This window comes from Strigops habroptila, chromosome 3 (assembly GCF_004027225.2).
Source record: "Strigops habroptila isolate Jane chromosome 3, bStrHab1.2.pri, whole genome shotgun sequence".
NCBI lineage: Eukaryota > Metazoa > Chordata > Aves > Psittaciformes > Psittacidae > Strigops > Strigops habroptila.
In genome coordinates this window covers 29,224,563-29,248,907 of record NC_044279.2, presented here as the reverse complement: position 1 = coordinate 29,248,907, position 24,345 = coordinate 29,224,563, and the positions used below count along the sequence as shown (strand labels likewise).

Genomic DNA, 24,345 nt, shown 5'->3' with positions numbered 1-24,345 from the left:
AAAAAACTTCCCCACTGTTTATTACTCTGGCAGATTAAAATAGTCTTTGAACACTACTGAGACTCGTTATGCACAATGTTCACAGATATGCAATCTGAAAAGAGATGCTGCTTTTTCACATTTTAGAGTGCTGCTTCTCTAATTAAACAAAAAAAAAAAAAGAAATAATTAAAAAAACTTTTCTCCCTCCTGTAGTTGCAGCTGTCATTTGTGTCTTGGTTCTGATGCACACTAATAGAGAGTAGCTGAGTACATATTGCAATTGCAATTGCATACTCAATTTTTAGTAGTAGGGTTAGTCTGAATAGTAACTCTATGGAAACTAGTGTTATTGATGGCCTCTCTTTAATTGTCTCTTAGTGGTGTCCCAATCAAACTTCCTTACTTCGGAGGTAATAGGATACATTGTTTCATTTTTCTATAAATTAACACTGAAAATTCTGTACTATTTCACCAAATCGTATTATATTGTCATTGTTCCAGCAGTGAATTTTGAGAAATGAAACCAAATGGAATATCGGGGAAATGTTATTGGTATTAATGAGACAAGGTCTTTTAGCAAGCTTACCGCTGTTATCTGTACTCTTAAGAAGAAAATACATCTTAAAAAAGTTACAGATGTTAAAGGACTGAAGTACCTTACTGCATGAAGCAATGAGTTAATACATCTATATATTAAAACTCACAGTTCCATTGTGGAAAACAAGGAAAAAATTAGTCTGGAAAATTATGTCTTTTCATTTTTTGCATTTTTATATTTTCTATCTTTGTGAAAAATTATTTTGCCCTGTATTTTCTGAAAACAAAAGATAGCACATACATACAACTTTTTCCTGATATTCAACTTTTCATTCTTATTCTTTCTGTCTTTTCATGCACCTTCCTTTGGTTGCCTTATTGGGCAACAAAAATATAATGCAAAGGAAAAGCATTTCTCCGTATTTTATAATGAGTGTGAAGAATGCAAAATTTTAGAAATCCAGCTTTGCAGACCTTCAGTACTGGGCCTAAAGATCTACAGCACCTTAGAAATCCATAATGGACACATAAAATCTTCATCCCAGGTTTAAGGGCTTTTATAGCTCAAAGATGTTGTACTGATACACATTCCCATTATTTGAATTTACAGAAATGGATTCTAGTCATGCAATAACTCTGCATATGTAAACGGAACCAAAATAAATCAATGGAAACTTTATTTAGGAGACTTGCAAGGATACAATCAATGCCGAAGAGTCATGACAGAGCAGTACAGCTGGAACCTATGAAAGCTTTCATTGGCTTAAAAAATTCCCATCATTACCTAACAATAAGTAATGCAAAATAAACTGCATAAATCCTGTGAGATGTGAATTTTGTGCACATGATCACAAAATAAAAATATTTTGGAAGACAAAGAGTTTTTTGTCTAAGGGGTAGTTTGACTGCTACCACATCCTTTAGATACATAAAGTACAAAGACAGAACAATGTGAAGACTGCAATTAGTCAGAAGGAAAGATGTTCCAAAATTTGTAATTTCTGAGAACAGTGACGTGTCCGTGTAGAGTATAATCAATTCTCATTTCTGTCTGTCCCACTAGCACTCTTTTCAATGTGGATTCCCACACTTAATAGATCTCTACTCACAACCCAAAGACAGCAACGTTGGACTTTGAGGAAGAAGAGAACAGCAGACAGCCATAAACATACTCTGTGTAACATGATTAACTGGTGAGTCCTAGTCTTTTACTGATAATCCAATTTTTTTATTCTTGCTTTCAGTCACTGCAAGCAGTACCTTAGCACATCACAAGTACCTCAGTACAGTTACCAAAGATCTTTATGTGTGTGTCAGGGTGGTCAGGGAAGGGGCAGGGGAATAGAGAAGGCTCTTACTACAGCACCAGTGAACATAAAATTACTTTTGTGTGATTAAATGGAAAAGGTCTGGATGCAATTCCTGCCAGGTGGCTGCACTGAAGATGTTACCCATAGAGACATTCTTGTGCCACAACACTGGCAAAGTCTGAGTTTTTCTGAAAGCTATTCTGCTTCATAGAGGCAGGCATGAATTTTTTGGTATAATCTAACAGAAGTTGCTATCAAGTAGTAGAGCCTCTGTATGAAGACAGCTGTTCTGTTGGACAGCCAGCCTTGGTCCTCAGTGAAAAAAATTTGCAGCCACAACTGTTGGATGAAATTGAGCTGGTTCAGTAAAACTACAGTAAGAAAACTTGTTGTTCATCTTTTTTATACTGAAATGACACTGGACACCACCTACTCTTTGAGGAAAAACAAGGCGACCAAACACCTGCATGGAGCAGTGAACAGTTTGCTTGAAGCTGAAAGTGTTCTCCAACAGGTGGACAGAATGATCAGATTTTGGTTATGTTTTAAGGCAGTGTGGGACCTTTGACTGGAAGAAATATAACAGCTTGCATGAACTTGGCAACAGGAGTACATTAAATCATACTGCAGTTGCTGCATTTAATAGCTGTTGATGGGCTTTATTTCTATTAATTCTCTATGCTTTTTCCAAACCCCTTTATTATCTCTTGTAATTTCTAACATTCTGTAACAATAGTTTCTGCAATTTAATGATGGAACTTGCAGTAAAAGTTGAAAAGTTACTGAGGTTTGGTTTAGACCTACAGCCTAATAAGGTAATGATTTATCTCTGCATTGTCCTGCTTTGAGAAACAATGAATATTTCCTTATTGACTTCTCCAAAGCAGTTTTGCAAGATGCAACACTTAAATGCAATGTCACTTTGTGAACCATTTGGTCCTTAGAACATTTACTTCTAAACAGCTTAACGATATCTCTGGACAAAATTTTTAAAATCAGTTTTTCTATGGGCACACAAATCATTCTTAAATCACATACAGTATTAAAAAGCAAACTGTTATATGAAAGAAACAGAATTGGCACACCAAGCTCCTGCAGACCTGCGCAGATGTGACAGACAGAAGGAAAACAAATTAGTCCAGCAACTTACCAAACGGACTTAATTTTCAATGTTATCAGTTTAATCCCAGTTTTGGTTTACTTCACATAAACCTTCATTTATTTGTCTTACTGAAAACACATCATAACTCATCTGTGACAGATTACTATAGATTTTTGAATTTCCACTAGAGCAGTTAAGATAAATGAGCTTTAATGAGTTTAATTTCAAGTTATTCAAAGTGTTTTATAATACCAACATTAATTTTTAAAAATTAGATTATATTGACTTTTAAAAACAAAGCCTCCTTTGGAAGAATTATCATTTAAGCAGTCTTCAGGAACCATTGTAATGATTTCCTACTTAAAGTTAATTCTCCTGTGAATCCATGGAAGACAAAACAAAACCTGATCTATGAGAACTACATTTTACAATATTGTCTACATTGCAAGCTGACCTATAGATTCATTTTCAAGGGAAAAATGGTGATTTTCTGTTTATTCCTTAAATTCTTTTGAGTAGGAAATTTTACGAGCGTATTCAAGTTAAATTATCTGCTATAGGTTTGTACTACATGCTTCCAGAGATTTACAAGACACTACCAAACTCACTTCACCTAGACTAACATCTAGACTGGAAATAAGAACAGAAAATTTAAATGACAGAACTTTTATTCAGTGAATTTGTAGTATTTTTCAGTCCTAAAAGCATATTTCAAAAGGTGAAGTACTATGTATGCCATAATGTGTGACTACCTGAAAAATACAAAATGAAAGGTAAAAATGGACTATTATAGATCTCTTTCATGTATTCCTCTTCAAAAACTAGAAGTCAGTCATTACTATTTCCAAAATTTCACAATTTTCATCTTATTTAATGCTTTTGGAAATTAAGAACTGAAAAACAGGATTTTTCTGCCATGGAGTCATAAAACCTGAACTCGAGTCCTATTTGATCTTTCATTACTTTAAGTAAGTAACAAATAGCAAACTGCTAACTAACTTATTTTAATTGATAACATGAGAAAACGCAACATTCTTGTGACAAATTATCCTTAATCATGCACCCAAATAGATTGAATAAAAATAATTAATTCATCTACAAAACCATAACTACAGACTCATAGACCATATTGTCTGTCACCTGCCTCATGGAGCACTAAATGAAAATACCTTCCAACTCACAATTATTCACAAATCTTTCTTCACAAGAGAAGACTAGAAGACTCACCATTGAAAAGGTGTATTGATTAATTCTGTTACATGACACCATGCAAAATTTGCAGAGCAACAGACTTTATACATTGCACTCACCTTTCTGATAAAATGTCCAATACACCACCACTCTGTATAACCACCACCTCTCTGCAAAACCAATGTACTCAAAACAGCCCCATAAGTGCTAGAACCCCACCATATCTAACTGATGATTCCCATTTTTCTGTACCCCGGAACTGAAACAACTGTTCTCTAGTGAACCTGGGCATGTTCTCAGCAAGAAGGAATTCTGATTGATCAATAGAGCAGTGAAAGGCTTAAGGAAGTGGGGGTTTTAGTATACAGGCATATATACTCCATTACACAGACTTGATATTAGGAATGAGGATGTTCAAATTTTCCTCTAAGGTCAGTATATATTAGTTATGCATCACATTTCACCCATCCCAAAAAAGAGTCAGAACAATAGCGAAAAGTCCCATACTTCCAGACACTTTTTCATACGTGATCTATGTTACTTTCAATTACATTCAGAGCATTATTTTATGCTGATCAGGTATAATTCAATATATAAAAATACATAGACATAAAATCTCAAGATATCAAACCCAATTCTTTTTGGTTTGTAATAAAGACTGTCTTCAGCCATCAAGCAGGAGCCAAAATCTTCTATTTGTTTTCTATACATGTTTTCAGTTACCAGTTGTCCATTTCAGTCACAAATATCCTAGTCACATACCTGCTTGCAGTGTCTTTACAAAAATAATACATATTTTAGAAAAATCTTGCAAGCTTTTCTGTCTTATTAGTTAGGCTTTTGCTTTACTCTAGTGCTATGGAAAGTGACTAGTATTAAGTGACAAGTATTACTTCCATTTTCTACACATACACAATTAAGGGATAATAATATGTAATAAAAACTTAAGTTAAAATAGATCAATAATTTATCTTTTGCTAAAAATTAGTTTCTACAGTTAAAGCAAAAAGCTCTGGGATAATTATCATGCATTCAAATAGAAAAAAAGCACATCTGAATTACTGAGATTAATATTTCTATTAATAAATTAATCTAACATGTTTTACGAAAGACAAATGAGAATTATCATGGTCTCCTGTGTGCATGACTGATTCACCAACCTACAGGCTCATCAGTATTCTCAACACAATCTCACAGCTATTATACCCCATACCTTTGTCCATTTAGCCAGGAACACCCACAGAAGGTGAACTTTTCTATTGAAAAGTTCAGAGTCTTAAGGCATTTCAATGTACAGCATACTTGATTTCCTACAGCTGGATTTTAAGTTATTAAATGTTTTTTTTGCATTATCAAAAACTACATTCAGTTTCAAAAATTCAAATATGTTAATAATATAGAACAGTGAAAAGTGACATTTAAAGTTGCCTTATATTGCTATTTCTTTCTGACATTCTTACAGAAATGAATGAGGAATACTGAAATATGAATACTTATCAATATATATACTTACATATATCATACATACTTATCATATATATACTTACATGAATTACAGTACTAATATCAAATACATCAAGGAATAAGTATATCTTCTTAAGGACACAGGTCGATAAAAGGCGTCACTCAGTAGCATACACTACTGCTACATTTTTAGTTCTTTAAAGTGATAGCTAGTTTTAACTGTAGATGTCCATAATTTTTGAACATCAAGTTCTTAGTGTCTGTTATTTCAGATATTTTGCTTCAGCAGAGATGTCAGAATTTATTTTCATTTCTCAAACTGAGATGATTCAGTATTTTTCAATAAAACTGAAATTATATCAATTGCAAGCGGGAAAAAAAAATACACAGGTATATTCCATAGAGCCCAAATGCCCACTAGTGCTGCTATTAACCAGAGCTCATTGAGAACACGCACACAAATCCTTGATTTGAATTGCAGCTACCAAGTACCTCTTAAGTATTCACTACACCACAGCAAGAATCATTATCTAAATGAATTGAGCCTCAGTCTGCCATATTGTCTGAGAGCTCCCAGGGTCATTCATATCTTAGTGTGGGAAACCAGGGATTTACCTCCCAGCTCTATGCCAATTCTATTCTGTACCTGGGAAAAAGAAACCTTTTCAAACAAGAATTCTCATTAAAATAATATTGTTCTCACAAAAAACTTCTGATTTACATCTACTAGTATTTTATTTTCACCCAGTCCCAGTAGGAAGGTCTATCTGTCAGAGTAAACCAAGTCTTGAAGTACTCTAGAGTCTACTCTTGCTACAATTTTTTTTTTCCTGATAAAATAATTTATTCTAAATCAGTTCCACCACATTCCCTACAGATTCCCACACTGCAGTTAAGATGTGAGGGTTCTTTGTCTCAAAAAAAAGAAAAAAAATTAAAAAAAAAAAGGGAGGAAAATAATCCCTAAAAAAATCACTGCTGGTGTTTGCCAATCACAGTATGAAACAGCAGATGGACTCTAAATGAAAAATCACAGCTCTTTAATCTTACTAAAAAAAATGGTGTACAATTATCTGCCTTGATCTGTGGCAGAGATATTCTAAGAAACAAGCATTATTTGCACCCATGTACATTTTGTAAGAGAGTGAGCAGTTTTGTGTAGCTTCTCCTGTCATTAAAAGGGAGACAGGTACAATGCTGACATCCCTGTTTAGAACAGATAGAAAGAAAATACTAGAAAGTTCTCGTTGTCTAGGATACTGATTTAAAATCCACTGAAAAGCTCCACTATTCCTATAAAGACTCAGAGACTAAAGCTTAAAATGCTTACTTGATAATGTCTCCTTCAAGAGCAATCACTCGTTTAATGATCTTCTGTTCAGGGTTTCTAGGAGACCTGAGACAGGGTATAAGGTTATACAATCAGTAATGTTGCTGTTGTTTTAAGAAAATGAAAAGAAATTCCACAAAGAAATAGACACCATTAAAGTCATTAGAAGATTCCATGTTCTCCTTGATATAGCATCAATCAGGATGTTCCATGCTGAAGTGAATCTACAGTAATCATTCTCACTGCAAATCACTACTGAAAAGCGGATGCTGAAAAATCACCTGCTTATAACCACCACAATAATCAACAAACCTTTTATCATGAAACATACACTCTACATTAAAAGTAGAATATTCCACTACTAATGAAGAGGATACCTTCGCAAATAGATAATGTGTTAAAACCTGAATTCGCCATCATACTATGTTTAAACAGTCATTTCATTCACTCACTTGGGGGGGGGGGGGGGGAAGAAAAAGTTCTCCCTATATTATGTTAATATCTATCACTAATGTAGGTAAACCTTGCCTAGAGAATTTTAGAAGTTTAAAAAAAGTTGTAAAATTTTGTTTATCCAAAGCTGCTTAATGCAATACCATGTTTTCACTTCAATTTTCTTATAAGCATGCTTTATTGAGTGGATTCTGATCACATATTACATAATATTATGAGAAAGCAAAGCTTTTAGAAATTAACAGATTAAAACCAGGAGTCATAAAACCTGAACTCAAGTCCTGTGATACTAATGGCTCTGCCTATTTGATCTTTCATTACTTTCATTTCAGTAATTAGCAAACAGTAAAATGTTAACTAATTTTAATTGATCACATGAGAAAATACAGCATTCTTGTGACAAATTATGTCAAAGAAGTGCCATTCTACCGTGGTCTTGACAGGTTAATGTAAACATATGTGCACCATAAAATTTCTTTCTTTTCTATATATTTTACCTCTTCCTTTTATTTCTTCACTTTTAATTATTTAACTATGCAAACTAGTAGAGTGTTTTAATGTTATTTCAAAATTCTTTTTATTTGCTTCTTGCATATAGGAAAGATGTTTGGGTTCTATTATAAAGCAAGTACAGCCTTCTAGAACTTTGTATTACAGCTTTTATGCCTAAAAAATTGGCCATCTTCACAACCAACCAGTACCTTTACGCTCATCTCTGCTCAAGAGGTAACACACTAAGACTCAATTTCCTTAAAAGCAAAGCTGAGATCAGTCTGGATGGAAAGCTTGCCTGCACTGCTGCACGACTAAAGGCATTTGCAGTTCAATCTCAGTTCCAAAAGAAAAAAAAAAAAAAAAAATAGTTCCAGACTTACTAATGTTTTTTCATATGAAGCCAAAAAAAGTATTCCAAACATTTTCAAAGTGGTTGGGGTTTGTGTGTGTGTGTGAATATATTCAAAATACATTTATATTTCAATGTAATGAAAGCAAAATTCAAGAAACATCATTTTGAATTTCACAATATCAAATAGTTTCACTTTACAGTTTACCAAGCGTGAAACCCTATTTTCACAAAGCAGTGTGGAGCATGAATAAATACCATGCTTTGATTTCCTAGTTATCACTTGAATTTTTAACTCATGGAATCATATACAGTAATATTTTATTTAGCATTAATTTTACCCGAAGAGTTGTATATTCCAGTTCAGTCTTGTTTTTCATGTCCTTTATCAGGCTGAGAATACTCCTCCTGGGAGGAGTTAATCACTTTAGAGGTTCATATGATTTAAATATATAGAGTATCCACAGCACTTTCTGATGATGCTCCCTAGCAGGCTTCAACGCACACTCATTCGAGCGTTGACCACCTCTTTTATTCAATCAGAGCACAGTCTAAGAAAAAACAACACACCTTTATTATTGCAGGCTATTATAAATTTGAAATATTTGCAAAAAATGCTTTACTGTTAATTGATTTGATTTTTAATTCATTTAGGCTTATATTGTAATATTTATATGTAAAAAGTAATGGAAATAAGAACGCATAGTGTATGCGATGAACTCTACATTTCTTAAAGATAAAATTGAAATCAAATTTTAAGTTTGCTCTTTTTAAAAATTCTGTTCTGGTGTAACACATTACTTTCAAAGGTTTTTTGAAATTCCACATGCAAGCATTTTTACTTGATTAGTATGTATGTATTTTAATGTAATTACTGACCTCCCCCTTAATTCGCCTTCCTCGTGCAAAAAAATTGTAATGACCTTGTATAAACTTCACTCTAAATCTGAGATATGAGTATTTGTTCTAAGCGTGGTTCCCTTTCTGCTTGTAACAACATATTTAACTGACACACATAATTTATCAGAAAGACTTCAAGGAATTCCTTGTAGATAGTTATTATAAATCAGGAATATATTTTTTATTTGAAGCCAGAATAGTCTAAAAATAAACTTCATACTAACGTTCTGATTACAATTCACTAAAATGGCAAAGGACTGAGAAGAGAGGGAGCAGCAGGCTCAAACTGGCCAATAACATCGGCATTTTTAGACCCAGGATTTTCAACAGGTGAGCAGAATGTTCAAGAGCCACAATGATTGAACAGGGGGTAAAAGAGACTAGCTCTGAAGTGCTGGAGATTGATGCCTTCCTGAAAAATGTTCATTGCAACAATGGAATTTCATTGATTATGGAAATCACAAAACCATGCAGATAGAGGAAATTTCTGTCTACAAAATTTTGCAGCAGGTATAGAACAAATTAAACAATGAAGGAATTTTAAAAAGCCCCAATTACTGTAAGCCATAATGGTTTAGTCTTTGACACTGATAGCCAGGTGAGGTAACAAGAAGTAATTTTTTAAAATGCTAGTTGTTCAAAACAGAAGGAAATAGAAACTGCTGATTTACTGGTTTGCACCTTTCCTAAATTGCACTGTATTTTTTCATTCTCCTTATATAAAAGGTTGTATTCAGGCATGTTTCTTTCAAATGATATTGTGTGGTAAGAGATGAGATTTCTTACACACAGTGAACATATTTTTTTCTCCCAAAGATGGCATTCAGAGGATATAAATGTCATTAACATGAATTGGTAACAACCATCCATACATTTACCAGCCAGATCCATATCCGATGTTTCACAGGGCAGTCATCATTCCTTGACAATTTTCTAAATCAGCCTCTCAAAAAGTTCAGCTTACATTTTCCTAAGTAAAAATATCTCCTCATCCTCCTATAAACATTTTTGACTAGGCATGAATTAGGGACAGCAGTGCAAGTATAAACAGTCAGAATCACTATGAAGATCTCAAGCACACTACAAATATTAATGTACAAGTAGCAGTTAGCAGCACATCAGGAATGCACTAGGAAAAACATCTCCAGAAAATAAATCCACTTCTAAAATGCAGATTGAATTCTTCGCCACTCATAGTCACTTTACTTTGTTCCATGAATAAAAGTGGTAAACAGGCAAATCTAGCAGTGTGTCCCTTAAGCCATCAAGTTTGAGAATAATTCATTGTTACCAATTTCTCTTTAAACAGCAGTATTCTTTGTTCAAGCACCTCAGGAGAATGACCACCGTATAACATAAAAGTAAAGCAGTGGCCTGTGTAACATCCAAGACTAATGAATATTTTGGGTTTTATCTGTCAAAACAATTATTTAAACTTCACCTACAGGTCACCTGATGGCTGGCTGCAAATAACAGAACAACAAAGCAACGTCCTCTCTGTCTGGAACACCTTCTGACAATGGGACAATTCACTCTACCTTAACAACAATTTCTAATTTGTTCCAAACTGCTAAGTTTATGTACAGTGCAGTGCAGAAAGCCCAGCCTCATGAACACAGGCATGAATCATGACATCAAAATCCAGATTCAGAGTTTTAAGATAAACAATTTACCAAGGGAAAATTAGACATTTGGTATATATTTCATAGAATCATAGAATCATGATTTGTTTGTGGTTTTCCAGATGCAGTCTTGGCAACTCTGCATAAGCAACCTGCCACAATTAGCTTCTGGTAATAATCCTCGCTCTTTCTCCTAACCCTATATGTTTGTCTTATTCTGTATTAACTTTCAGCTGTATAGTCCTCATCCACACCCAGATTTCACTAAAAACTGATGAGCAAGTCCACTGCAGTAAAAAAATGAAAAACAAATGCCCACGTCATCAGAACATCATTAACTTTGGATTAAAGCCTCTCACATTTGGTCATTTGTCTGAAAAGGAATTGAGAGAGAAAGATTAAGTAGAGGTGAAGGTAGATCATTCCAGTGATTAGAGCAAATTCAAACTCTTGTATCATCCACAGCAAGTACTTCAAGATACAACAATACAACATTCTAACCTCCAGCCTACACACTATTCTGAGACACAGCCACACCACAACCCCTCTACACAGACATTTAGTTCTAAAGTTAAAAGATATACTTTAGCAGACAAGCTCCATTGTTCCATTTCCTTTTTTTTTTTAAAAAATGCTTTTTAGAGCTGAAGACATTGCATATCATCATGGAGAGAAAATAACGATTAGGATGAAGACTGGTTCGATAGCTTCATTTGGGTTTTATCAGTGATTTATCCCCAATGCCACAGGCTGAAACAAACTATTAATCGAAAAAATCATAAGAGGTAGTTTCTTTAGGAGGCATAGAATAATAGTTGAATCTCCTTAGAAAGTGACACTTCTATTTCAGGAAAGCACTGATAATCTTTACTACTTCTTACCACAATATCACTTCTCCACTAAAAATGACACAGTTATGGTTTTATTTTTAATTATATGCGCTTAGAAAAACCATACATGTATACATACACACAAATAAATTTATACAAGCATCCATTCTTCTATGTTCAACCCTGTATTGAAAAGTTTGGGATTGCAGGACTACGAAACATATTTCCTAGGAAAGACAGGAGGAACAATACAGACATCAAGAAAATCCACTGTTTAGCAAGCGATTGTCAGATAAAAATGCTGACAATTCTCTGAATGCTTTCTCTTTTCCTGATTGAGCAACTGAGTTTTTCAGTCACAGTACTGCTCCTAAACTTTTCCCTTTCCATCATGTGGATTATTTATTTACTCTAGTTGATACTGCTTAGCACAATTTTAAATAATTGCTCCAGAATCTAATTAACATTTGATCAGTCATAACATTTTCATAACATTTCCACTTTTTGTATGTGTAATTTGACCCTTTTCTTTGCGTTGTCTAACTACGTTCTTCTCAAGAGCACCCACAGCAAATCATGCTTAAAAGGTTGAAACTGAAGTTTTTACAGGCTTTTCTAGAGAGAGAGAGTGCATTTTAGCCTATATCCTAAGATCCCAGCAGGATAAGTGAAGGATATAGGATCTTCTACTGTAAACTGATAATGCAAAAGCAGTTGTTTTAAATACAGGAAATTTATTGCAAGACTTGAAGTAATTTCATTTCTCCTTTGTCTTTCTTCTCCTTCAACTGCTAAAGATGCATTTCCCAAATGGTATTCTATGCCACTTGAGTCCATGCTCACCTGTCAGTGGCAATGTTTGAACCAGTTTTGACCTTAAACAGTGTTATAACTTTAAGGAAGTGAATTGATAAGCAATTTTCTCAAACAGAAATACTATGCAGAAATCATATGCAATTTTGACAATGTTAGCAGAGAATGACAGCAACAGAAAACATTCTCCAATTGCTCCTTGATTCTCTCTGGGCTAAATTTGAGGAAGCAGGCCCCAGTCCTAGTTAATGGTGGCTAAGTGAACCATTTTGAACATTCACCATTTGTCATCCGTAATTTACAAAATAAGTACTTCAAGACAGCAGTTGCACGAACTGGTTAGGCATAAGTTCTCGTGATGCTTGATTTGCTCAGCAGCTCCAGTAGAAAACACGTTAAAAGATATAATTAAAAATATGAGGAAAACTGTACTTCTAATAACATCCTGTAATTCTTAATTTAACTCCACATCACATTAGCATTTCTTAGTCAAACCTCTGTTAAAAAGCAAAATCACTCACTGCCAAAAATCTATTTGGTTTTTACTGAAAGTAGCGTTTTATAATAATTGCAGATTGCAAACATGCACTATTAGAAAGGTAGTATTTTATTTTTATTAAATCTTAAACTGTTAGTGCATAACCTAAAATAATGCTTCCTTGAAACTTCACAGTGAATTCTGAGTAATCTCTAAACAAAAATAGCAATCTGAATAAAGTCTCAGTATAGGAGTCATACACTTTGCCATATAGCCATGCAATAATTAGAACATGTAAACAATTCACTCAAGCTCTTCAATTCCTGGATACTCACGCTTGTTCCTTCTCTCCCTTTTTCATGGGCTCCCATTCCTTAGCTCCCCTCTAAATTCTTATTTGTTCCTGAGTTTTCAAACAGAGCAGTAAAGTATCTCTCCAAGGGTAATACATTCAGAAAAAAAATACACTATGATGAAGAAAGAGTTTGAGGGAAAAGAATAAAGATCTGCATACTTCCAAAGCAACTGAACTTTCCCTGGTATATCTACAGCATGCTCTATAGTTACAGCCTCATCGTTAGATGAGACACTATTAGTAGCAGGTTTTCAGCATTTTTCATAGATGTTGAAAGTTTATCACAAATAATTTGGATCTGTGTCAGTGGATAACTATGGACTCTCCCCAGTGTAACCTAGACATATAATTCCTATGTGACAAAATTAAGTAAGCTTTTCTATACTTTCGATCCAGCAATCAAAATTGCGCATGTGAAAAACTTTCAGAATTACATACAAGACAAAATCATTAAAAACAGAAAGAAAAAAAAATCAAATATATCTCACTAAAAAAAAAATAAATTAAAATTTCAGCAAGCTAGATAAAGTTAGGGAAAGAAAAAATAACATTTTTTAAAAATAGATTAAAATTGGAAACTAATTAAAATATTTCACTGCAATAAAGCTAACTGGTACTGCAAAACTACATGACAAGTCACTCTGAAAACCCTCAAAATACTACAGTAACTTGGAAGGATAGCTACTATTTTGAAGTAAAATCTCATTTAATTGGTTCTCAGCCTTCCAATGTAACCACTCTGAGGTTAACTAACTCAGCCACTTGTAATGCAGACTGTGTAACCACAATACATATATACACTTGACCTTCCTCCTGTTAACAGAGGCACTCAATTAATTACTTGCTGTTTTAACTGGCTGTTTCACCTTATCTTCACCTTTTCCAAAAGGGTTGAAAAACTCTAACTTAACCTTTGACTTTGAAAGCATACATTTATATATAGATATTTAACAAGTAGGATGCTAGCAAAATCTAGGAATAAGAATACCTGGATGCTATGTTTAAGTCAACAACAGTATGTATTCACTGTTTCACCAACCATTATGCTGTATTGTAGGAACCATATTTCATCTTTACTGTAGCTGCCCAAATATTCTACTCTGTAATGGAAATAAAATATGGCTTACTTCTGTTGCAACAGACAACAGAGGGAAAGGCACAGAAAACTGCAAAATGTAATCAGATGCTTGAAAATTATTCTCAGGTTGCCATATGTGATACTAGATAGAAAGAATCTATTTAATCTATATATAATCTATTAGCATGATTCTTAAAATTATGCTTATTTTTAAAGAATCTTACATTCTGCAACATGCACTTCTATACCTTCTTTGATTCTGGGATTAGACCTGTGTTCAGTGGCAACTCTCCTAAGCATACAAAATCAACTAATCAGTTGCTGTCCTAAAATGCTAATTGTGACTATGCACTATGCATTGTGCAGCCATGTTCAATCATTATTCCTTTCTGATGGGGTTCCAGAAAACTTTTCCAGTTATATAACACCCCCAAAATTATTGAAAAAAGTACTGGGTGCATATATAGATGTTAAAAATGTCAGCGACTCAGGAATCAAAGTATTATCTCAAAAGAAATTTAGAAGTTAAGAAGCCTGGTACTCACATTGTCTCTACTGGAGACCAAATTCAGCATCTCAGATAGGATTAACACAATATTTAGGAAACAAAACTGTGATTCTGAAGAATGCGAAAGCATTTTCTATCTTTGAAATCACCTAAATTCCATAAGTTCATTGCTTTATAATTTTTTCTAAATGCTACTTCAAGCACCTGTTGAGAAAATCTATTTCCTGGTATTTCTGAGTAGTTTGATACTTTCTCAAATTTAACCTCTACTACTGCCAAGAAACTAAGCCTTCTGGACAAGTTTGTTACAGTCAGTGCACAGAAGGTAACAGACAATTAAAGTGGGATGAATCACCTTTTGGAGGAGAATCTCTCTCATTTTTAACTGTAAAGGAATCCAGACGTCAGCTTAGTCCAGCCACCTTAACATTAAATTATTAAAGACAAACTGCCTACAAATATTTTCATCTACCTTATAAGTATCTGTAGCAGATTTTTTTAAAAATAACACTGGAAAGCAAGTAAAGTACTAATGGTGAGGTAAAAGAAAGAGCAATAACAATATAGTGTACACTCTGAAAAGAGTGGTAATACACTTCTTTAGTAAAAAATCATTTAAGAATAGAGACATGATTTCAATGTAAATTCAGAGGAAAACAAACAAACCAACGACCAATTTAAAAGATCCTGACAGAGGCCAAGAGAAGTCTTGAATTCTGAATTATTTATAATTATTTTTGCAAAATAGTGCCACATGCGATAAAAACACCTTTTGTATTCATGACATAGAAAATGAAAATCAATTATCTTCAAACTTCAAACTTGTTAAGAAGCTTAACTAAAAACCAATCTGCATCTCATTCATGGCTATCAAAAAAAAACCTGTCCATTGGACATAATCCTACAGATCTCTATGGGCTCATAGGGCACATAAACAAATAAATTATTCCCAGACTGTGTAACATTAAATTCAGTGGAACTTGTATAAAGTTATATGACAGAATAACATTTCAAAAATAAAGAATGATGCTGACAACTTATTTATGTAGTTGAAAACTTACAATAGAATTATAATTATTATAATAGAATACAGGAAAAATTGAGAACTAACATCAACAAAACAAAAAATGGGAATGTTTTAAACCAAGTTACAAAATGCCATTCACAGAAGTTAAAAGATATGCTTTAAAATAAGAGCAGTAATAATGCGATTCTGCACAGCTAAAAATCTCACAATGAAAAGAAACCAACCTAAGGTGTTGGTTTGGGTTTTTTCCTTCACAACTTCTGCTTTTAGCTTAGACAGCACTTGGCGGAAAATGCCCACAATTCCCAGCTAATTGCAGGTGTCCACCCTGTAGATGAAGTCAGGCTGAATTAACTATAGATTGGATACTGTGACAGAAATCCTTCTAATAATAGGACCTCTGACCTGCTTAAGAGGATTTGGCAAAGAGCAGTGATAGGAAATTTAATAGGAAGTATTTTTCCACATGATAGTCTTTCTCAATACCAATCTTCTGTCTTAGCAGGTCCTCAAGCATTGTGCTCCATTTGATATTCGTTGCATTATCCTCTACTTGTGTGCTTTCACAGATAGCAGAAGGGACCCTGCACAATAACTGAGGATATTGCTCTAAGAGACTTTGATCACTTAAGCAGGCATGAAAGAACTTTGACGAGTTTGTCAAGAATAAAATGGTTTTCTGTGTTGGTTTTTGCCATGAGATTTTTAGGATTCTGAGCTGCAAGACACTTTCTCTTTTCTGTGATGACAAATATTTATTTAAAAAAATAAAAAGGAAATCGAAATAAATCAGAAATATCACCAACAGTAAACAGCACAAATGAGTAAAATATCTATACTTAGCTAATTCAAACTTGGCATTATTGGTTTTGCCATTCTAAACTTAAGCCTTTATATTTTTATGAGAAGTACATATCCAAAACAGGTTTGAAACACAAACTTTAATGAAGCAGAGTTTGAGGGGAGCCCTTTCACACCCTTACCTTAAGGAAGCAAGAATAATATTGCAAATTACTGGGGTTACGAAGAGCCAAATATCAAGAGCAAACATTGTGGGAAATCATACAGATCTTTGCAACACTGTTTTTTACTGCATCACAAATTTAATCATTTAGAACAATCCAAACTTAACATTTTGATTCTCAATAATATTGTAATATCCATTCTTGATAGGTATTTGTTGCAGACAAAGATCATAAAATATATACTGGAATATATTTAAGATGTATGGCATAGTCTTTTGAGATGCTAACTGTACACTTCTGGCTCAAAATCTAAAGATAGCTTTTGTGTATATGCTCCAAATGATGCACCACTACAGAAACGGTTACTAACACTGTTACTTAAAACTCAAGCTGGCATTGTGTTTAGTAAGTGGTATAGTAGCAGGGCTGTTAGAGCCACAATGGTGCAAGTATAACCTTACTTCTCTGAAAGAAACTGCAAGAGCATTAAAAGGTGTCTATGAGTTTTGGTTAAAGGTTTGTATCATTCAGAGACTTCAGGATTATGCTGTTTCTTTTTAACTAAGAAATAGCAATACTAAGACATAGTAGTTGTGTAGTTCTCTGTACATTCAAAGCAGTAAGTGACAATACAACCAACATTCGTGATTTGTAGTATCTGATAAAAAATTACCAGTGCACTGAACTCTGCTATTCAAGTCTGCTGTGCAAACAGTATGTAATGGGGCTAGTCTTTACAAATGGATAATTGGAACACAATCGAACTGTTATTAAAAAATAAATAAATAAATAAATAAATTACTTGTCACATTTGGAACAGAAGATATTTCCCTTCCTTCAGTTGTGATCAGTTCAGGTTGTCAAGATGAGTCACCAGCAGCAAAACAACTAGTGACAGGCAAGGAGTGCTCAGCAGGCAAGGATGTTTGTGATCTAAATCTGTTGTATAGGAACAAACTGGGAATCCCTCAAATTGCTGCCTGTTTATTAGCTACAAAGAGGAAAAAATGAAAGCTTTTCTTCCTTTAGATTTTCACAAGTGTGTCTTTGCTAGGATTAGGCAGTATTAACTCTCTGAATCTAGTGACTAGCAAGTAGCCCTGACCCCTATCCCCCCACAAGAGGCATCCCAGTTCACTCACAGGGGTGAGGAAGGTCTACACTGCTGATAACGCTCACAGATGTGTCTTCGCAAAGGGCAACATTTGTTACTTCCACAGCTGAATTAGTCCAACTCATTCACTGCTTGAAACAATAAATATTTTTTATGAACTTTTTTTTATACTTTTGCTTCGTAAAGAAAGTAAGGGGAATTATGCATAAACCCAATAGTTGAAATACCTGCCCAATATCATTATATGTTACCTTCAACTGAGAGGAATGTATATTACACAATATTTTACACAGACCTTTGTAACCCATTGATAATTAGCTTATACATTAACTGTGACTGCAACAAAGTCACTGCTGGCTGAAAAAAAACCTTGGAGAATGCTGTGGCTAATTGGTGTTCTTTTTTGGTTTCTACATTTTATTAAGATAACTGCATCATTTCAGTATTTTTTTCACGTGGTTTCTACATGGCCACCTGTCCTGAATCTGAACGCAAGTATCTAATGTAGATTGAAGACTAGGCATCTCAGAGACACTTGGCACTGTCAAGGACTGGACTGAGCTCCTGTAATGCAAGGAAATTTATAATGGCTACACTTTCACATCATGAAAATATATATGCCATTGTCTTGGCACAATCAGGTGACTTCAAAGCTTATTTACCAGAGTTCATTCTTTGTTTCTTTGTTTGATATAATTTAGGGTCAATGAGGAATGGAAGTAGTCTTGTGTCTGACTTCTTAGACATGACAGGGTTTGTATGTCCATGCTAGCAATGTCTCCATTACAGGAAGTTTCTCTTTACAGCTCTACAAAACTGCAAGATATGTTAGCTAGCCAATGGTAATTATCCTCATGATTGCTACTAGTCAGCACCAAACATAGAATCATAGAATCATAGAATACTTAGGGTTGGAAAGGACCTTAAGATCATCTAGTTCCAACTCCCCTGCCATGGGCACAGTTAAAGTTACTTTCAGTAAAAGAAGGATCTGTCAGGGGCTAAAAAGGAAAACATGGGCAGCTGCCACAAAATGACTATGTTTGGTAACGTACCTGTAGGCCTGAGAATTCAGGTCATAATAGTTCACTCATTTAACTTAATATTGAGTGTAAGAACTTATGTTTGATTAAAATACAACTTAGCATCCTACTTTCATTTGAAGATTCTAATGAATGATCACTTTGTGTTGCATATTTTTCCACTGATTAATCACAATTATCTGAAAATGTTAATAGTATTTTCACATTTGAGGTTGTCCAACACCCTTTACATTTTTACTCAAGACAGAGTTTAATGTAAGAATAGGGCAAAACAGAATAACTTCCACTGGCCACGTTTATGCATGACAAGTTCTGTGTACAACTGTGGAAGAGCTTCCCTCTCTCAAGACAGGGATGACAAACACTTAAACTATTTTACATCCTGAGAGTTGTTAGCCAATCCAAAGACAGATGCAAGATCTTTTTTTCTTTTGTACACTTAAATACTGCCATCACCATGACTACTTTCTGAATAATTTAATGCTGTTTGAAAAAAAAAATAAACAGGGGAAAAAACCTTTGCACTCCCTTCACATCATCGTCAGTAGTCATTCTCTGTTTCTTTAAACTTTCTCCCTCTTCTGCTCCACTAGCTTGTATTTGCTGGCCTAGACCTTGGGTGAACAGGAAGAACTGGTTGTTTCAGCCAGAGGAAAACCTGACTTCAAGAAAAAAAAAAAAAAAGAAAAAAGTGTAAAAAATAAATCACAGTGTAACCTAAAGAAGTACTGTAGCTATTGTTTGTGCTAGAGAGAGGTGAAATTAGGAAATTAGTAACAGATTTCTCTCTTACTGACTTTCTTGTTTTAATGCACGGAGATGGTTAACTTGTTTGAATTTAAAATATGAGTCTAAGTGGAAAATTTTAGAAAGGGCATATAAATTAGCAGGGAGCCTGTTTAACAGCACGTGACCTAAAGAAACAATAAAGCTTATAAAGTAAAAAAGCATAAACCAAGAACTATGAATTCATTTGAACAGTTCCAAAAAATGAAACACATAAAAAAAGTGTTCAGACCCCTAATAGCCCAGCGCTGATCCATCCAGCTGACAATTGGCTGAGTAAATAAATTTCTACAACAACCTTGGTAGGCAGATCTCAGATGACATTTTTTCTTTTAAATACATTCTCAACTTTGACAAGACAGTCTGTAGTCCAGTCATTGCACAAGTCATAAAAGTTGTAACTATACTCATAAAAGTAAAAAAAACCATTTCACTGCTTATGGAAAATCCAACCAACCTTCATAAAATGCTAAATATAAATAAATAGAAAGTATATGGATTACATTTAAGAGTACTTGCAACAGTACAAGAAGCCAAGATCAATTTTTGTAAACTACAGTAACAACTCATAATCATATTATGAACACAATTTTTTTTTTCTTCATTAAAAAAATATTAATGACATCAAGACATTGGTTTTAGAGATATGGTGGAAAGAGAGAATAAAAACTTGCATAAACTAGAATTTTTAGTGCCAGGTTCATTCGTGAATAAATGAGCTTTAGATTGCTGGCAGCATTTCAATGAGACATCAAATACCTTCCAGAAAAAAATTTTAGACTGTAAGTATCTTAATAAGACAGATGCAGTCTTCTACACAACTGCTGAATCACAATTTCATCATTCATGTAGTGGAGCAGAAAATGTAAGAATGAAATTAGAAAGACCTTCTCCATTTCAATACAACAAGTCCTAAAAAGTGTAATCAATTTTGGAAAGAAAATTAGCTACAAAAACACTAGCACATACTGTGTATCTAATGTACTTATTATGTGTGGAAATGCAGCCCTGTACTCAACTGATCAGCTTATAGTCACACATAATTTAGAAAGTACTCACATAGTTCAAGTGAAATTTTATAAAATGAACAGTGGTACAGGATGCCCAATCTATGACACCCGAGGGCCTCATTATTTCCTTGGTGTTAAGAGCTCCTCTTCTACCTAGATCAAAGTGAGTATATAGAAAAAATTGAGATTGTCAACTGATAGCTATCTGAAGGACCCTTAGCAGTGAGCTTTACATAAACTGTAGGTGCTTATATCACTCAGCCTTGCATCTGCGAATTGGTGTGATCTGTGAATGTGTGTATTCAACAGCAAATGTACCTCAGGACATGGTTGGCCCTTGCTGCCAGGGCACACTGTTGACGCATAGTCAACTTGCCATCAACCCAAGCCTCTTTCCATGGGGCTGCTGTCCAGTGTCTTGTTCCCCAGTTTGCATGTATAAACAGGATTACCCCACCCCAGGTGGAGAATCCAGCACTTGCTTTTGTTAAATTTCATATGGCTGGTGACAGCCCAGCTCTCTAGTCTATCCAGATCTCCCTGTGAGGCACTCTCTACCCTCGAGGGAGTGCACAGATCCTCATGTTGCAGCACTTTTACATATTCCCATACAAGAAATGCATACACTCGTTTGAGGGGACTGAACAAGGCCTCACATATTCTTATAAAAGTACTATTTATGACACAAAATGTTTTTGTCCAGGGGCTGCAATCCTGCCACCCTGCTATCCACAGCTCCCTGTGCCCCTTCTTGTGCCCCTTCTCTTCTTGCTTGCTCCTGTTACTCCTTGAGGGTATTCAGTTGCACTCTAAACAGTCAGGCACCCACTAAGCCAGAATGCCTTTGTCTTAATTCATACAGCACTAAAGCACTACAAGGACCTGATTAGCATTGACAAAGTGGCTTAAGAAAATTAAAATAAATTTTTAATTACTTTAATTAAACAAATGCAAATTCCCAAATGTAGACGAGTTTAAACCAGTTTAACAAAGCTCTAGTTCATTTCCATGCATGTTCTTGATTCTTCTCTGTGTTGCAGAAACAGGTATCCCTTGAGGATGGCAAATAAATGAAAGCAACTGCATCTATAAGATCATTCCAAAAACTAGATGAGCAGCTGAGGGCAAGAAAGGAAATTGCTACTGTGAGCAGGAAAGAGGAAGCTTCACAGGCTTTGGCTCCTGTGTAGGACAATGAACAAGCACATACTAAAAGCTGTACAATCTAGTCCTTCAGTGGGCGGGAGCCTAAGCTTCACTGAACTGTAGGATGGAATGAATGGATGAACAGAAGGACTGGAGGATGGAAATAGTTTTATCTTGCAGAAACTGGCAACGCTGGCATGGGTAACAATTACAACTGGGGTAGTTTAAGAAGTCACAAAACTTCCAGGAAAATCTACCAGCTTTGGTTGGAAGTTAATAATTAAAAGCATTCACTAAATTAGTCACAAAAATGTTGGTGGGTTTTTTTGTTTTGTTTTGTGTGGGTTTTTTTAATTAATACTTAGAGCAGCAACTTCTGTAGAGTGATAGTAACTTTTTAATTGTTATAACACAACACTTTGTAACTTCCTGATTACACTCAAAGCCCTTGGTTAAATAATTTTAAGTAAATTTGACTTTTGCTTTACTCTAGTTGGTATGCAAAGTTAAAAGTGAATAACTTTACTAAAACCAGAACCTGATATCTACCAAGCATAATTTCCCATTTGGCCATCATGAGGCATGATAATTATGGTAACTGCAGGGGAAGGAATGGGTCCCAACAGCCTCCTGCATCAATGCCCCTGTGTTCATCCTCATTTGTGTAGGGCTTAACAACACTCTGTCTCAGATCACCAATCCACTCACTCAGCTACATTTCTGCTATTTTCAAGTACTTTGCTTCATTAAACCTTAAAAGGGCTCTGATTGCAGGCCACAGTTGGGAAGTGGTTGTGCACTTTTTTCTTCTCTGTGATTAATACAAGGAAGACTTCAGAGTCTTACTCTCACACTTCCAAAGCAGTTTCATTTCAATTTTTTTTTTTTTTCTACAAGGAAGGGAAATTCTTGCTTTTTCTAACATGGGTGGATTTTTGGTTTGAGAGTTCTCTCTTAAATGTGGGAATGGGGATATTGTTACACTATTTACTGTAGCAATAAATGGCCAGTGAGGTAACAGGTGATTTAGCAGATTGCACAAGGCAATGAAACAGTTCTAAACAGATTTTCTCACTTTGAATAATACTTGCTGAAGTCAAATCCTGTAGGAATAAACAAATTTGACACAAAATGTATATACAATATCTTAATGCACAAACCTATTGCTTACAAACATAGCCAAATACTGGACTTTTTGACAGTTGAAAAAAATCACATAAGGATTTTTACTGTCTTCAAGTTTTTGTAAAATAGAGAATATCAAGTTACATTTAAATACTTTAACAAGCAAAGTAATCACATCATTAAAAGTTTTAAATAAATTATCTAGTAAAAGTGAGGGTCAGCATAACAGTAGGTTTCATTGAAATGGAAATTTCAGACATCTCTGCAATTAACCACTATTTGTACGTAAGCTCACTTGTCAAAGTGATTTGCTTCAGACTACAGACCAAGTACACTTTTCACAATGTGTTCAACTGTGCAAGTCCTAATAACTCTGTCTCTTTTCCAGTAAAAGTACAATCACGCAAACAGGCGCACTGACATCTAAGGCTGAAGAATGACCTCTGCATTTAAAAGCAAATTATCTGCCCAGCTCCATTCCCTTGTCCAAAAGACAGCAGAAATGATTCTGTCCTGTCAGTTGCTTTCTGAGAACTTCCCATGTGACCCTCAGAGTAAGCGTAAAGCTAGATTACCATCACAACAATCCACTCCTCCTCTGGAGCAAAGAAAAGAGCCCAAATGCAGTACGTTCTGCTTCTCCTTGGGTGGAAGGCAATTCCTATAGGCCTTCTATCTGCTAGTACACACACACCATCTCCAATTATGGGCAAAAAGCAGGGAGGATGTTAGAAGGAGCTGTATCTTCTCTTCATCAAGTAGAAGCTCATGTGCATGGAATATAACAAGTATTTTATATTTTCTAAAATAAGAGCAGGTTCCTACTCTCTCTTGCACTTATTTTATTCCTGACAAAAGATATTATTCAAAACCTAACTATTTATTTATCCACAGAGTTTTTGATACTAATATCTGCTGACTACTATCTCCCAAACAACTCAATTGTGATTCCTTTCAGACACTTCTGTCTGCTACTTCCTGCGTCATCTTCTTCAGGACTCCAAGCTATTTGGTAACATTTGATAGCAAGCATTTTAGCAAAAGCTCCACAAAAATTAATTGCAAATTAAAGTAGAGTCATAGAATGGTTTGGGTTGGATGAGATCTCAAAGGTCATCTAGTTCCAACGCCCCTGCCGTGGGTAGACACCTTCCACTAGACTAGGTTGCTCAAAGCCCCATCCAACCTGGCCTCGAACACTGCCAGGGACGTGGCAGCCACAGCATCTCTGGGCAACCTGTGCCACTGCCTCACCATCCTCAGAGTGAAGAAAATGGGCATGTGATTTCTAAATAAAATTCTTGTAAATAATAACAGCTCGACTGCATTTAG

At 34.8% G+C, this 24,345-nt stretch overlaps 1 protein-coding gene across 4 annotated transcripts in view; it reads right to left on the bottom strand.

The window, feature by feature from the left end:
• IMMP2L (inner mitochondrial membrane peptidase subunit 2) overlaps positions 1–24,345 on the bottom strand; it is a 483,360-nt gene that overhangs the window by 156,934 nt on the left and 302,081 nt on the right. For 3 of the 4 annotated variants that reach the window (XM_030478379.1, XM_030478381.1, XM_030478380.2), the window contains one exon: positions 6,917–6,982. The exons of the other annotated variant lie outside the window; for it this stretch is intronic. In XM_030478379.1, the coding sequence (XP_030334239.1) occupies positions 6,917–6,982 (66 nt within the window). The remainder of the gene's footprint in view (positions 1–6,916; positions 6,983–24,345) is intronic. 4 annotated transcript variants of the gene reach the window in all.